A 13,888-nucleotide genomic window follows, 5' to 3' on the forward strand; every position below is an offset into this window, starting at 1 on the left:
GCTACCTTCGTCTACATGGACACCTAGAAAGGTATTCCGCAAGCCACCGCACGGTGCGTGGTGGAGGGTACCCTTCACCACTGCTAGTCATTTCCTTTCCTGCTTCACTCGCAAATAGAGCGAGGGAAAAACGACTATCTATATTTCTCCGCATGAGCCCTAATTTCTCGTACCTTATTTTCGTGGTCCTTGGGCACAATATATGTTGGCGGCAGTAGAATCGTTTGGAGTCAGCTTCAGATGCCGGTTGTCTAAAATTTCTCAATAATATTTCTCGTAAAGAACGTCGGCTTCCCTCCACGTATTCCCATTTCAGTTCCCGAAGCATCACCGTATCACTTACGTTTTGTTGTAACCAACCGGTAACACTGTAGCAGCCCGCCTCTGAACTGCTTCCATCTTTTCCTTCAGTGCGACCTGATATGGGTAGCAAACACTTGAGCAGTACTCCAGAATGAGGGCTCATTTACAGGTGAACCAATTCTTTCTTAAAATTCTGCCAATAAGTCGATGTCGACCATTCGCCTTTCCCAACGCAGTTCTCACATACTCGTTCCATTTCATATCGCTCTGCAACGTTACGCCCACATATTTAAATGACTTGACTGTCTCAAGAGGACAGTAGTAATACCGTATCCGAACATTACAGGTTTGCTCTTCCTACTCATCTGCATTAACTTACGTTTTCACAATTAGAACTGGCTACCATTCGTTAGACCAACTGGATATTTTGTCTAAGTTGTCTTGTATCTTTCTAAAGTCACTTGACTTCGGCGCATGACCATACACCACAGCATCAGCAGCAAATAACCGCAGACTGCTGCTCTCCCTGTCCGCGAAATCATTTATGTGTATAGAGGACAACAGCGGTCCTATCACAACTTAGAGCGTGTCTTCCTAAATCTCCATTAACGATTTGCAAGACCCAAATCCACTGGCGTGTTCACTAATTAATATCACAGGCAACACAACACGGACCACTTCAGACAAAATTAACGAAGTCAAACTTTAGTGATATCTTTATAAAGACTTACGAATTGTACTATCAAATACTGACACAGCGTACGTAGCCACTCTTGACTAAGGCAGTACCAACTTAAAATCACTTGACCTTTCATCAAATGTCACGAGGAGCCCGACTCTGATAACATTTAGAAAATGATTATATGTATCATTCCCGAGGTAAGCTATCGCAATCTTCCAACTTTGCATTTCAAACACAGCTCATACCGAGAACAATTTCTTACAGTTTTTCCACAAAATCGCTGAATTTTCTACACAGTTTCGATACAGTTTGCGCTAGTAAACATGTCCTAATTCAAATGCAATAACGCATATATTGTCTTACCGACTACGGCTCACTATCTCGTCGGCTTCTCAATAGTGACTCACTCAAAACCTCATTAGTATCACAGTTGAACCATTAATTCAGAAAAATGTAGGGCACTACCATTATTCTTTAACAATTAAAATAGAAAATCTTTCAGCCGTCGGTTGCTCTTCTAGCGGCCAGTTCGTCTAGGATAATCTCTGTCGCGCCGAAGCTTTGCTGTCGGCAAAAGGTGCGTGGATGATCTTTGCCGTCTCTGTACGAATATTTGCATGGCTGGACACACTACGTATTTTTTATAGAACGTATCCACCAACATAAGCTTTAGTTACAATGATATGATAACTATCACTTCCTTTTCTTTGACTTATCTTACTTTCTGACTGCTATTACCAAAGACTGAAACGATAAAATTAAATCCTGACAACAAACAATAATTTCGATCCGTCGCAAGTTGAAGGTTTGTGTGAGCATGATGTACACCAACGAAGAGAAGGTAGAAATGTTAATTATCTACGGAGAATATAAGTTAGCAGAACAGTAATTATAATAATATTTTCTTATGTAAAATACGGATGCATAACATACAGTACCGTAGTACTTTTGAACGATGTGTAGCATTTCTACCTTCTGTTCGTTGATGTACAGAGTACTTTACCAGAAGAAAGCGGGGAGACTGAATGACCGGTGTGCTTTTTCTTTGTGTTACCATTTGGTTATTGACATTTCCAGCAAGCTGACGAGTTATTTAAAAAGGCAGCTAAAAAGTACCTGTTATGCAATATATTTTATACATTGAAGAATTACGTAGATAAAACAGAGTAGGGCTTTGGTAAAAAAAGTTATACAAATAAATAACAATAATGATTTCAAAACATCCAACATTGCACATAACACCTTTACACTATGTTCTTTTTCCTTTTCTGGAAATACTTACCCCCAAGCTATGCATAGCACAATATTAACACCTCTTCCTCTTTCTGTGCTCAAAATCTCACTCATTATAGAGGGATACTGACTCAGTTTTTCAGGATTGCAAATGGGAAGTTGCGGTACAGGAAACGGCCCAGAGATCACCAGTGTGTGTGTGTGTGTGTGTGTGTGTGTGTGTGTGTATGTGTGTGTGTGTGCGTGTTTGTGTGTATAGTGAGTAAAGTGTTATGAAAGAATGTGTGTATGGTGTATTCAGTGACTGATGGTGAGATATGAGTAAAGAGTGTGGCATTACATTATTTAATAAGTTTTTTTTTTTAAATAAGTATTGTATACCGGGAGTAAACCTAATGATTGTCTCTAACTAGAAGTCTGTAGATGTATGTGTACACGAATTAGCTTATTTTAAAATAGTCTTAACTTATAAACACTTTGGCATGTCCTATGTCCTTGTAGAAAGAGATTTACGGATGAATAAAGTTACTACTACTACTAGATTACGCCAAGTACCTACACTGTGTGCCAGTACAGGGCGGACAAAGTCGGTGTTGTGTTACGTTTCTAATAACGCCATACTGACGTAAATAGTACGCTGCGATAAGTTTTTGAACAGGTCTTGAAGAGAGGAAGTGGATTACCGAAAAAATAAGATAGGTTACTATTTAAAAGAAGCTGAATGAAGTTACAAGAAAGGTACTGTTGCTGGTTAACGTCCCCCTCTTAGCTAAGTAACATTTAGTTGTTCGATGTTTTATTTTCATTTTGGACGAAAAGTTATTTGCTATGGTAAAAATAAAAAGGACACCCTTATAAGCGTGTCAATATTTAGCAACAGGTTGTGGGTTGCTGTGATCGGCGATCTAGCAAGTTGAATTGTCTGTCACAGTGCTAATCTGTTTAGAACTTTAGTGCACACGATGTAAATTTCTCTTCGATCGAATTAAGAAAGTAGTGCTTTATTGCACTTGACTAAAATGTGGGATCGGTTGATGGGACGCATACAGGTGCATTAACCCGCCCGGTTAGCCGTGCGGTCTTAGGCACGGCTTTCCGGACTGGGAAGGAGCGCCTAGTCCACGGCACGAATCCTCCCGCCGGACTTGCGTCGAGGTCCGGTTAGCCGGCCAGTCTGTGTATGGTTTTCAGGCGGTTTTCCATTTGCCTCGGCGAATGCGGGCTGATTCCCCTTATTCCGCCTCAGTTACACTATGTCGGCGATTGCTGCTCAAACAAGTTCTCCACGTACGCATACACCACCATTACTCTACTACGGAAACATAGGGGTTACATTCGTCTGGTGTGAGACGTTCCCTGGGGGGTCCACCGGGGGCCGAATCACACAGTAACCCTGGGTTCGGTGTGGGGCGGCAGAGGGGTGAAGTGGACTGCGGTAGTCGTCGTGGGGTTGTGGACCACTGCGGCTGCGGCGGGGACGGAGCCTCTCCGTCGTTTCTAGGCCCCCGGCTAACATACAATACAATACAATACAGGTGCATCAAGGAATTGTTAATATGACGATAGAGGGAAGTGTATAGAGTAAAAATTGTAGAGGGAGACAAAGACTTTAATTCAGTAAGCAGGCTCAAGTGTATGTAGGTTGTGGTAGTTCAGAAGATATAATGACGGAAAGTATTACACCACTGACATTCTTAGCCGAACGCTACCAAACCGATATTCCAACATTTCCGTGCCTGGGTGGGATACGTTGATCAAAATTTCATCCGTGTATGAGTTTATTTTCGCTACAGAAAACAGCCATTTCTACTGATAATGAATAATGTGTGTAAATGATAGCTACTGAGTGTGTCTATTGTTACTGGAACTGTTTAGGTGGAGATCGCAACAGCTTGCCCAGATGACATGCACGTGCAGCTTGTCAGACTTTGAGAAATGTGTGAGAAACATAAGAGCGGCACACCAACAGAACGCACATGTGGCTGAAATAGAGCACTGAATGCAGATCGAGAGGTGGCAAAATAGACTCTGGACAAGAATGTGGCTTTCAGCAAGGACGACACCTTGAGTAAATAGCGGAAACGTTCGCGTTGGTCTGACGAATAGGTGCAAGATAGCAGCTGAATTTCGGACAGATTTTACTGGTGTTACTGGGTGTGGGTCACTACGAACAGCTGAAGTTACTGAAACAGGAACTGAGATCTAGAGTTGCCAAGCTGACACCACAGAATAACGGCAGATATTTGCATGGTGCATACCCATTGTCATCTGGGACATTGAGTAGCATTCTGTAGTGTCCAGAATGGCGCTCAGGTCGACACCAATGTGTCTGTAAGTGACCTAGTGAAAGGTCACAGCAAACGACCATTCTCGAGACTCACAACTCTCCATCTCCAGGAATCAAGGTGTGGGGAGCTTTTGGGTATGATAACAGGACAGATTAGATAATTGTTGAAGAGTGCTGAATGCTTGTCAGCATGTGGTAAGAATGGTGAATGCTGTTGCCTTATCCTTCATGACCAGGACACCAAATGAAAATTTCCAGCAGGATAATGTAGGACTCCACAATTCAATTCACACCACAATTTGAGGATCATACAGATCTTAGAATTGTCAGTCTGTTTACCTAATTTATCACCCATAGAGCATCTTTGTGAGGAGATCTTTTCATACAAGACTCCAATGAGCAATCTTCATGAATTACAACAACAAGGCAATAATTTTCTGAAAATGTCAATCGAGTGCTGTTTGATTCTATGTCACAACGAATACAAGTGTGTTTATGCTCAGAGGGGGTCATATGCACTGATAAAGTGAAGTCATAAGGCATGGTTAGTTGAGAGACCACGAAGTGCTGGTTCAGCTGCCCAACTAGTAAGATTTTCCTATCATGCAAGTACCTTGGGACCTTTCTTTGATGAAGTATGACAGTTGTGCGTTTTAAGTATATCTAGTAAGTGCAGGTGACTGTAACCTCTGTCAGCGCGCGCGCGCGCGCGCGGGTGTGTGTGTGTGTGTGTGTGTGTGTGTGTGTGTAGTGTGCTGCAGTGTTTGTGTTGGATGACGACAACAGAAGCGAGATGGTGAAACCTGGTGTCAGTACATAGCCAATTCCTCTCGAATAGCACTAAGCGGGCTGCCGACTTCACTGTCCCTATCCAATGGATGGATCACCATCAGCTGTGTCCCATACCCTCTCTTCATGAGACACAGTTCAAAATGGCTCTGAGCACTATGGGACTTAACTGCTGTGGTCATCAGTCCCCTAGAACTTAGAACTACTTAAACCTAAATAACCTAAGGACATCACACACATCCATGCCCGAGACAGGATTCGTACCTAGCGCCGTAGCGGTCGCGCGGTTCCAGACTATAGCGCCTAGAACCGCTCGACCACTCCGGCAGGCTGAGACACAGTAGTGAGGTTTGGAATTTAATTCAAGACATGCCTGTAAAGACTAGTGATCAGGGGCTCTGCGCCATCAACCGTTCTCTCATTTTCCATAAACACAAAGGGGAAAGCTGTTAACAGCAGGTGATGTACCCAGGTGGTTACACTCGAAGTACTGGCCACAGCCAACGTGAACCAGCATATCCAAGAAGGCAAGACAGTTGGCACACATACTGATGTTGATGTTTAACATCAGTTCTGAATTGAATTTTGATAATTCAATGTCCATTATGTGTTGAACACTTCCACACAGTTTGATGGAGATCGGACGGGTGTTTTATGGTGTTTCCTTCAGTGTATGAATAATTTTGCAGAAAATGCACTAACGTGGAGAAAAATCTATCAAACTAGACAAAAAACTGGTAACAGCAGCAAAACCAGCAAAAAAAAAAAGTCTTGATCATCTTGAGCACAACTGCTGACAAATTTTAATGATTAACAAAAACCATCTCATGTGTATGATTACACATTTATTGTGCCACGACTCGATTCTTTCTTAGAATATATTCAGATTGTCAGTTTCAGTCTTGTCCGTTGAACTGCAGGGGCTGTTCGTTTTGCTTGGTCAGGGAGACAGGAAATAATCTTGATCACAAAAAACAACAACACAGGGAAATTAGTAAGAATGTTAGTATTTGGCGACATTAGGGAATTTCAGATTTAAGAGGGGTAGAGGTGTATTATATTTCATAAATATCCAAGGTGTAAAAAAAAATTAATATAATTTATTGACAAAAACTGCACTTTATACACACTGATATGGATATAGATGATGAGAATCATTACTTTGGTGATATGAAACTACAAACATTAAGGTGCAGTCTCAGTAGTCTGTGGTGGTGCGCACGTAGTTGTTGCCGGAGGGCATGGAGACGCGCTCGACGCCTCCAGGGAAGAGTTTGGGCAGGTCTTGGTCGGGCACGTGCGGCAGGATCATCACCTTGGTGCCGGGCGTCCAGTTGGCGGGAGTGGCCACCACCTTCAGCCGGTCCGTCAGCTGCAGGGAGTCGATGACGCGCAGCAGCTCACTGCAACACCAGCAGACACGCGTCTCATCAACCATGCACAGAATGCAGTGTACATGTGTGTGTGCGTGCGTGTGTGTGTGTGTGTCTGTGTGTGCGTGGAGGGTGTGGCAGCGGTACTCACTCGACGTTGCGGCCGCAGGACGCGGGGTACACCATGGAGAGGCGCAGCCGGTTGTCCGGCCCGATGACGTACATGGCCCTCACCGTCATCGCCTTCTCCACGTTGTCCTTGTCGCGCTCGTCGATCATGTCCAGCTTGACGGCCAGCTCGCGCGTCTCGTCGGACACGATGGGGTACGGGAAGTCGCCGGGAATGTCCTTGCAGTACGACTTGATGTCCTGTAGACAGAACAGGTGTGATATTGGTGAGCCCTGGTGTAATGTGGAGATATTACGAATCTCATCTCGCTCATAATGCACTCAGCATTAGCCAGTAGTGTGGAACACTCACATTGACCCAGTCGACGTGGTCCTTGAGCTTGTCACAGGAGAGCGCCAGCAGCTTGACTCCTCGCTTCTGGAACTCCGGGTTGTGGACGGCGATGCGTCCCAGCTCTGTGGTACACACCGGCGTGAAGTCTGCCGGGTGTGAGAACAGAACGCACCACCTGTTGAGAAAAAGTCACGAATGAGTTATTACATTATTTTCTATACTTAAGTTTAAAGAAAATCTTCCATTAACCCTAATTACCATACATATGTCAACGTCTCATTAGCCAGCCTCTGTTGCAATACTTAGGCTGTCACAGTGTAATTGAGTGTATTCTAGTGATAATGTATTTTCCTACCTAGAAAGTCTGAAATATTTACGTCTTTTGTTGTGTTAACCGGAGTATGACTCTACACTCATATCTTAAATGAAATTATAGTTGATAATGTTGCACAATGTGTTTAACGTTACACAGTTTGTACTAAAGCAACCCTTAAATCCGCTTTTTGTCTATTAACATAACGAGTTTGCAATAAACTAAGAGCTGACGGTGATGAAAATCACACCATTTTGAACTCTGTGTAAAGTGAGCACGTCGGATGTTTCGCAGACAGCTGAGAACATGAGAATAAGTTTTTCGACAAATGATACCACACAAAAGGATGCAGGTGTTGCGTATTTACGGAGCTACTGAAGATAGTCTCATTTTATTAAAAAGGGGGCGAGATAGTTTCGTAACGGCATTCAAAACTGCTGAAAAGAGGACTTTGGGGTTTCAGACGCTTGTTTTTAAATTTTCGTGAAATTAAGAGTGAAATGTTTGGTCACCGAGAAGTTTCTGTTAGTGCAGTACAACGTCACATAACAGGTGGAAAAATTCAGCGACCCTGCCATCATGGTCACCATAGTTAGAACGTTAGAACATTGCTCATTTTCTCCCCTGAAGAGTCATAACAAGTTAGAACAAAAACCATTAACTATTCTCATCTACTGAATGCCTGCTCAGCTTGCACTAGTACCCACTTTCACAAGCAAAACATAGTTCCAGCAATAGCTGTGTGTATATGGAAATTTGCCGTTTGAAAATACTGTCATCACTTTTACAGAATCTTCTTTCAGCATCGTAAGCTAATTCTGGTCTATGTACGTCTCGTTTAATACTCCGTATATGTCAGACAATGTTTTATTGCTTTATATTTATAGGTTAAGTTTTATTTTGATTCAGATATAGGGGAGTTACCTCTTTCCTTCACAAGTTTTTTGTCTACGGTGATTATTATTTTGCAGCTTATTTTTAAACTGGTGCAATAGTTGCGCAGCAGCCAAACAGAAACTCAAGACATCGAAACATCTTTTTGCGGAATATTTCGTAACGTAAATGGTAAAAACAGTCATTTGTGCTTATATCGTTACCTGGAGATATTGTACCTGTTGACCAAAAAAAAAAAAAAAAAAAAAAATGGCTCTGAGCACTATGCGACTTAACTTCTGAGGTCATCAGTCGCCTAGAACTTAGAACTAATTAAACCTAACTAACCTAAGGGCATCACACACATCCATGCCCGAGGCAGGATTCGAACCTGCGACCGTAGCGGTCGCTCGGCTCCAGACTGCAGCGCCTAGAACCGCTCGGCTACTCCGGCAGGTTGTTGACCAATCACACGCAACTGTAAGGGCGATCAGTGGTATAAATGGTGTCCGATAGGAGTAAGAACAAAGTGTTCTCAGCTTGTTTGAAGCTGTATTTTGTTGAAATGTTACTTGGACACCCCAATGAAGTGTTTTCAACTGTAGAATTTGTACAAATCTCTGATTACTAATTCCGGTGAACTACGATTTTCATGTCGGCACGTGTTAATAAAATGATATAGGTAACATAAGGTACTTTAGAGATTCATGGCCAAACGCAGATCGCTGTGAAGATCATAACTGTTGGACGTTTTAATCAAATAAAATATTTTAAGAAATCTTTCTATCAAAGATTGACACTAATTCTACTATATTTTGTTGTTACTAGGAACTGGGTTGAATCGCGATTCATCACCGGAAGAAATTGATGGAATTCTCGCGTATGCTGCTAGATCTTGACCAAATGGAATCACGTTTTATTGACTATTTCGAAACGACTTTAGTTCCTGTTCTGTTTAAAGCCGAAGTCAAGTAACAGATGATACGGTTAAACAAACTGAATTAAACCAGACCTGCCAATAAAAGAGTATATCCAGAGATATTAATTTTTTTGCTTATAAATTAATCAGTCCGCAGCTCGTGTTCTCGCGGTAGCGTTCTCACTTCCCGAGCACGGGGTCCCGGGTTCGATTACCAGTGGGGTCAGGGATTTTCACCTGCCTCGAGATGACTGGGTGTTGTCGTGTCGTCTTCATCATAATCATTCATCCCCATTACGGTCGGAGGAAGGCACTGGCAAACCACCTCCACTAGGAGGACCTTGCCTAGTAAGGCGGTGCGGGTCTCCCGCATCGTTCTCCTACTCTCAGTCAAAGAGTATGGGACTTCATCATCATCATAATTTAATCTGTAGCTTTGCAGTTAAAAGGCACTGATAATGGGAAGTTTGAATTGTGTCAATAATCCGACATCAGTTGCCTCGTAACAAATATATTGCATAACCATGTTTCAAGGATTTGATATCTGCTCTTCACTGTGCACGATAAATCTTGCATAAAATGCAAGTCCACTGTAGATGAAGGACTAGATTCTCGAAACCGTCTGTGCGATTGTAAAAAATGTTACGGTATTCAGCAATTTCCAGGGGGTAATTGATGTAAACAAAGTGCAGGAGCGTTTCTACCATTAGGCAAGACTACGCGGCCGCCTAGGGCGGCAAAATTTTAGGGGTGGCAAAGCGCGGAAAAAATAAATTTCAAATCAAATAGCGAAAAAATTGAGCAGATGAGGAAAAAAAGTGAAAGAGGAAAAATTGAGGCACCGAATTGTTTTCAGAAGCTTACGAAACAGTTACTTAATAAGTCGTTACTTATTTTCACGATGGTAAACACATAGCCTACCTGTCTACCTGAAAACTACAGCCGGCCGGTGTGGCCGAGCGGTTCTAGGCGCTTCAGTGTGGAACCGAGCGACCGCTACGGTCGCAGGTTCGAATCCTGCCTCGGGCATGGATGTGTGTGATGTCCTCAGGTTAGTTAGGTTTAAGTAGTTCTGGGTTCTAGGGGACTGATGACCTCAGATATTAAGTCCCATAGTGCTCAGAGCCATTTGAACCATTTGAAATCTACAGCTGCCGCTATTCAGTGCGAAGCGGAAACAAACACGACCCTGATTCATCTCTGTCGAGCCCTGGAATGGGTCACGTGCTCTGGCGATCATGTTGCGACTTGATGCGAAAGCTCCCTAAATCCCTCTATTCTGTTTCTTTTTTTTTTTCTCTCTGCAGATCATTTGATAAGCGTCAGTTGTATAGAGTGGTTCTGCTGATGATTTTAGATCTACTATTATTTCCTGCGGATAATCGGTCACAAGCTAGACTTTGTACTCCTTCTTCAACAAAAGGCGTAAAAGATAGGTGCATTTCACAATAACAATGCATAAAAATGAGCTGATGTCTGCCTTAAGTCTGTCTCTGAGTGTCTGACACTCGTAGCACGAGAAGAGAACTACATTGTCTCCCCGAAACAATACACCTGTCGTTTTCTTAAAATTTGAAGTATACGCAAACAGTAAGAGAGTTTCATGAGTTGGCTATCGACGGAACACAATCGTAGAAATTATTTTAAAGGAACTGAGGATAAAGCATGAAAATTGAGGTCTGTCCCCAGAAAATGGGGACATCTGCCGGAGTGAGTTGGGATGGCAGTAAAAAGGACCGTCCGTCAGTTTTTATTTCTCGCCTAGAGCTGCACAACACCTAGCAACGGCCCTAATAAAGTCAAGTATTATCAGTTACTAAAAAAAAAAATGAGTACAGCTGTAGTGAACTGAAAGTTTGCTTCATCACCGTAACGTTTTACTAGGCATATACGTACAGGGTGGGTATGATATGCCTGACCTTTGAACTGATTTACACAGCCGTTTACAGGGGCCCTAGCCTTAACATGGATACCGAAACACGATCCAACTACCCATTTTTTATGATGAACTGATTTAAGAAGCTATAAGTGAAAACCAAAAATATTACCTCGGGATCTTGTGCTGTACAGTCGTGGACAAAACGAGAGAGACTCCTCGCCTTTTCGTTATGCTGATCCACACAGCTTTAAAGTCTGCTACACAGCATAACAAGAAAGGCGACGAAGTGCTACCAACATACTACGCACAGGCGTCAAATTGACAGACTATCCGAACATTGTCAGGCTGTTTTCAATCATGTGTATGACTATGCTGATTAGTGTGTTAAACACAACACGTAAATATAAGATGTAAATGAAAGAAGAAACGCTAGTTAGAATGAACTGTACTAATAAAAATGAATTTCAGTTTATCGAGGCAACATAACTGTTTTACTAAGACAAAGTAGCCCAGATCGTTACGAATTAGCAAAATTATTATGCGTATTCGGCTGCAAAAACGGTCTGTGTCAACGTTCAGACCAGTCATACTGGATTACCGTTGCTGACCTACCATGAAAATGTGCAAATTTAGCAATGTATGAAGGTTAATAACGAAATTCAGTCAAAAATCATTCAGTGCCAAACGTAAGTCAATTCAGTTATTGACAGAAGCGGAAAAAGTAATCAGTAAGAAGTATTAAATTCTACAAGATCATATTTACATCCGCAGGACGCCGGTGTAGAATAAAGGTAGCAATAAAACGTGTTGGGGGCGCGAGAATTTCTTAAAATTGCTTTACTGCCAGTCTATCTGCCTCCATCGTGATTAGAACCGAAAACAAACCAGACCCCCCTTGCAGTAGCAAACACCTTTCACTACGCTAGCAGACAACCCAGGCAAACAGCCCTCTATTATTACGCCAGGCGTGAATAAGCCGACAATTTCGCAATGAAAATGGCAAAATGATCTGCAGTTTCCGTTGCACGGAGCTTTCTGGACTCAAAAACAAGAATGTTCTACCTTTATGTCACCGCTTATGTGACAGTCATTCGGAATGTTTATCGAAATAACAAAATACTGTTATTAGCGAGTAAATTTAGTAGGATAATTCTGCTCCACCCCAGGAAATATACGGCTACATAGCTGTCAAACGTATTCTACAATGTTTCGAATTCTACATTAGACTCGCCACAACCAGAAAACGTTCATTAGCCGAAGTGTTTCTTAAGCTACATGGCAATGGGAATGCTCGCACTTCTAAAACGCGGTGGCATTAATACTGGGATCTGAACTACCACGTGTATAGGCAAATGGATTTTATTTGCATTCCTGTAAACGTGATTTGGATCGAAAGCATAGCTACTAGTAATATGCTGATGTATCGACTGCAACTAGAACATTTCCAATAAAGAGTAGGGCGAGTTATTTATGCGGCCCTCATCTTCAGTAACTGTCGTAGCTATTTTCGTTGTTAGTATTTCGTCACCTAAATCGGTAAAAATGGAACCCTACTAGTCTCACTTTCTTGACCGTCTGTCTGTCTATCCAGCCCTTAAAACCCGTTTTGCTAATTCGTAACGATCTGGGGTACTTTGTCTTACTAAAACAGTTGTTATCTCGATAAGCTGAAATTTATTTTTATTAGTACAGTTCATACTAATTAGTGTTTCTTCTTTCATTTATATCTTATATTTACGTGTTGTGTTTAACACACTAATCGGCATTAATATAGTCATACACATGATTGAAAACAGTCTGAGAAAATTCGGATAGTTTGTCAATTTCACGCCTGTGCATAGTATGTTGGTAGCACTTCGTCGCCTTGCCTGCTATGCTGTGTATCAGACTTTAAAGCTGTGCGGATCAGCATAACGAAAAGGCGAGGGGTCTCTCTCGTTTTGTCCACGACTGTTCATTTGTATTTGTGGGCTGTCAGTAATCAATAAGTCACCGATTACATTTAAATCGGACATACGAAATCCTCTGATTTCTTGTTTTCCACAAAAATGCTAACATATTGTGGAACAAGAGAATTTGGAGTACGGTTGTTGGTGTACTTACGAGTTTCCCTTCCACTTGTAGAAATCGAGAGGACCCTGCGTGGAGGGCGCCTGGAAGTTGGGCACGATGCTCTCGAGCTTCATGGTGACGGTTGGCTGGCGTGTGAGTTGTGCTACCGTGGTGACAGCGGACTGCCTGCTGGCTTCTGGGAGCGGCCTTTTATCTGGCCGCTGTGGGGCCCGCTTCGTCATTCCGCGCCTGCCGGCTGCGTCACGAACGAAGCTGCTTTGCGTAGCGATTCACGCCAGCAACGACAGCCGGGGAAACGCTGATATCACGGCTGATACTGGCAGAGCCTGCGCCTAGACCAGTCTGAAGTTCTGGCCAAGTGCTGTGATTGGCCAAGTGCTGTGTTTCGCCAGTTTGTGTATACACTCACACACACACACACACACACACACACACACACACACAAAACACATACACACATAGGGCTTCTAACACAGATTTACTGTTTTCTGGGACTTGCTTTTTAAATTTTCTATTATTTTTATTTTATTTCACTTTATTTTGTTTGTCTTCTTACTGGTTTGTAGCTTTCAGACAAGACTCGTATATGCGTGTGACGTTCTCAGTTTTTTTGTGCATATGTTCCAAATGCTACTTTTCTTTACATTTTTGACCCTCTACGACTCTTTCAAGTTCCATGTACACTACTGGCCATTAAAATT

General features: G+C 42.5%; 1 protein-coding gene across 2 annotated transcripts in view; it reads right to left on the reverse strand.

The window, feature by feature from the left end:
- Positions 1–13,366, reverse strand: part of LOC124615432 (peroxiredoxin-6-like) — a 234,719-nt gene extending 221,353 nt beyond the window's left edge. Inside the window, exons 1-4 of one of the 2 annotated variants that reach the window (XM_047143318.1) lie at positions 13,218–13,366; positions 7,149–7,305; positions 6,819–7,036; positions 6,461–6,697 (exon numbers count right to left, since the gene is read on the reverse strand). In XM_047143318.1, the coding sequence (XP_046999274.1) occupies positions 6,493–6,697; positions 6,819–7,036; positions 7,149–7,305; positions 13,218–13,300 (663 nt within the window). In that variant the 5' untranslated portion in view covers positions 13,301–13,366 and the 3' untranslated portion in view covers positions 6,461–6,492. Of the gene's footprint in view, positions 1–6,460; positions 6,698–6,818; positions 7,037–7,148; positions 7,306–13,217 lie in introns of those variants that run through there. The other variant, XM_047143317.1, reaches the window with a different exon arrangement.
- Positions 13,367–13,888: the final 522 nt, after the last annotated feature.

The sequence above is a fragment of the Schistocerca americana genome, chromosome 5, assembly GCF_021461395.2.
Source record: "Schistocerca americana isolate TAMUIC-IGC-003095 chromosome 5, iqSchAmer2.1, whole genome shotgun sequence".
Taxonomy (NCBI): Eukaryota; Metazoa; Arthropoda; class Insecta; order Orthoptera; family Acrididae; genus Schistocerca; species Schistocerca americana.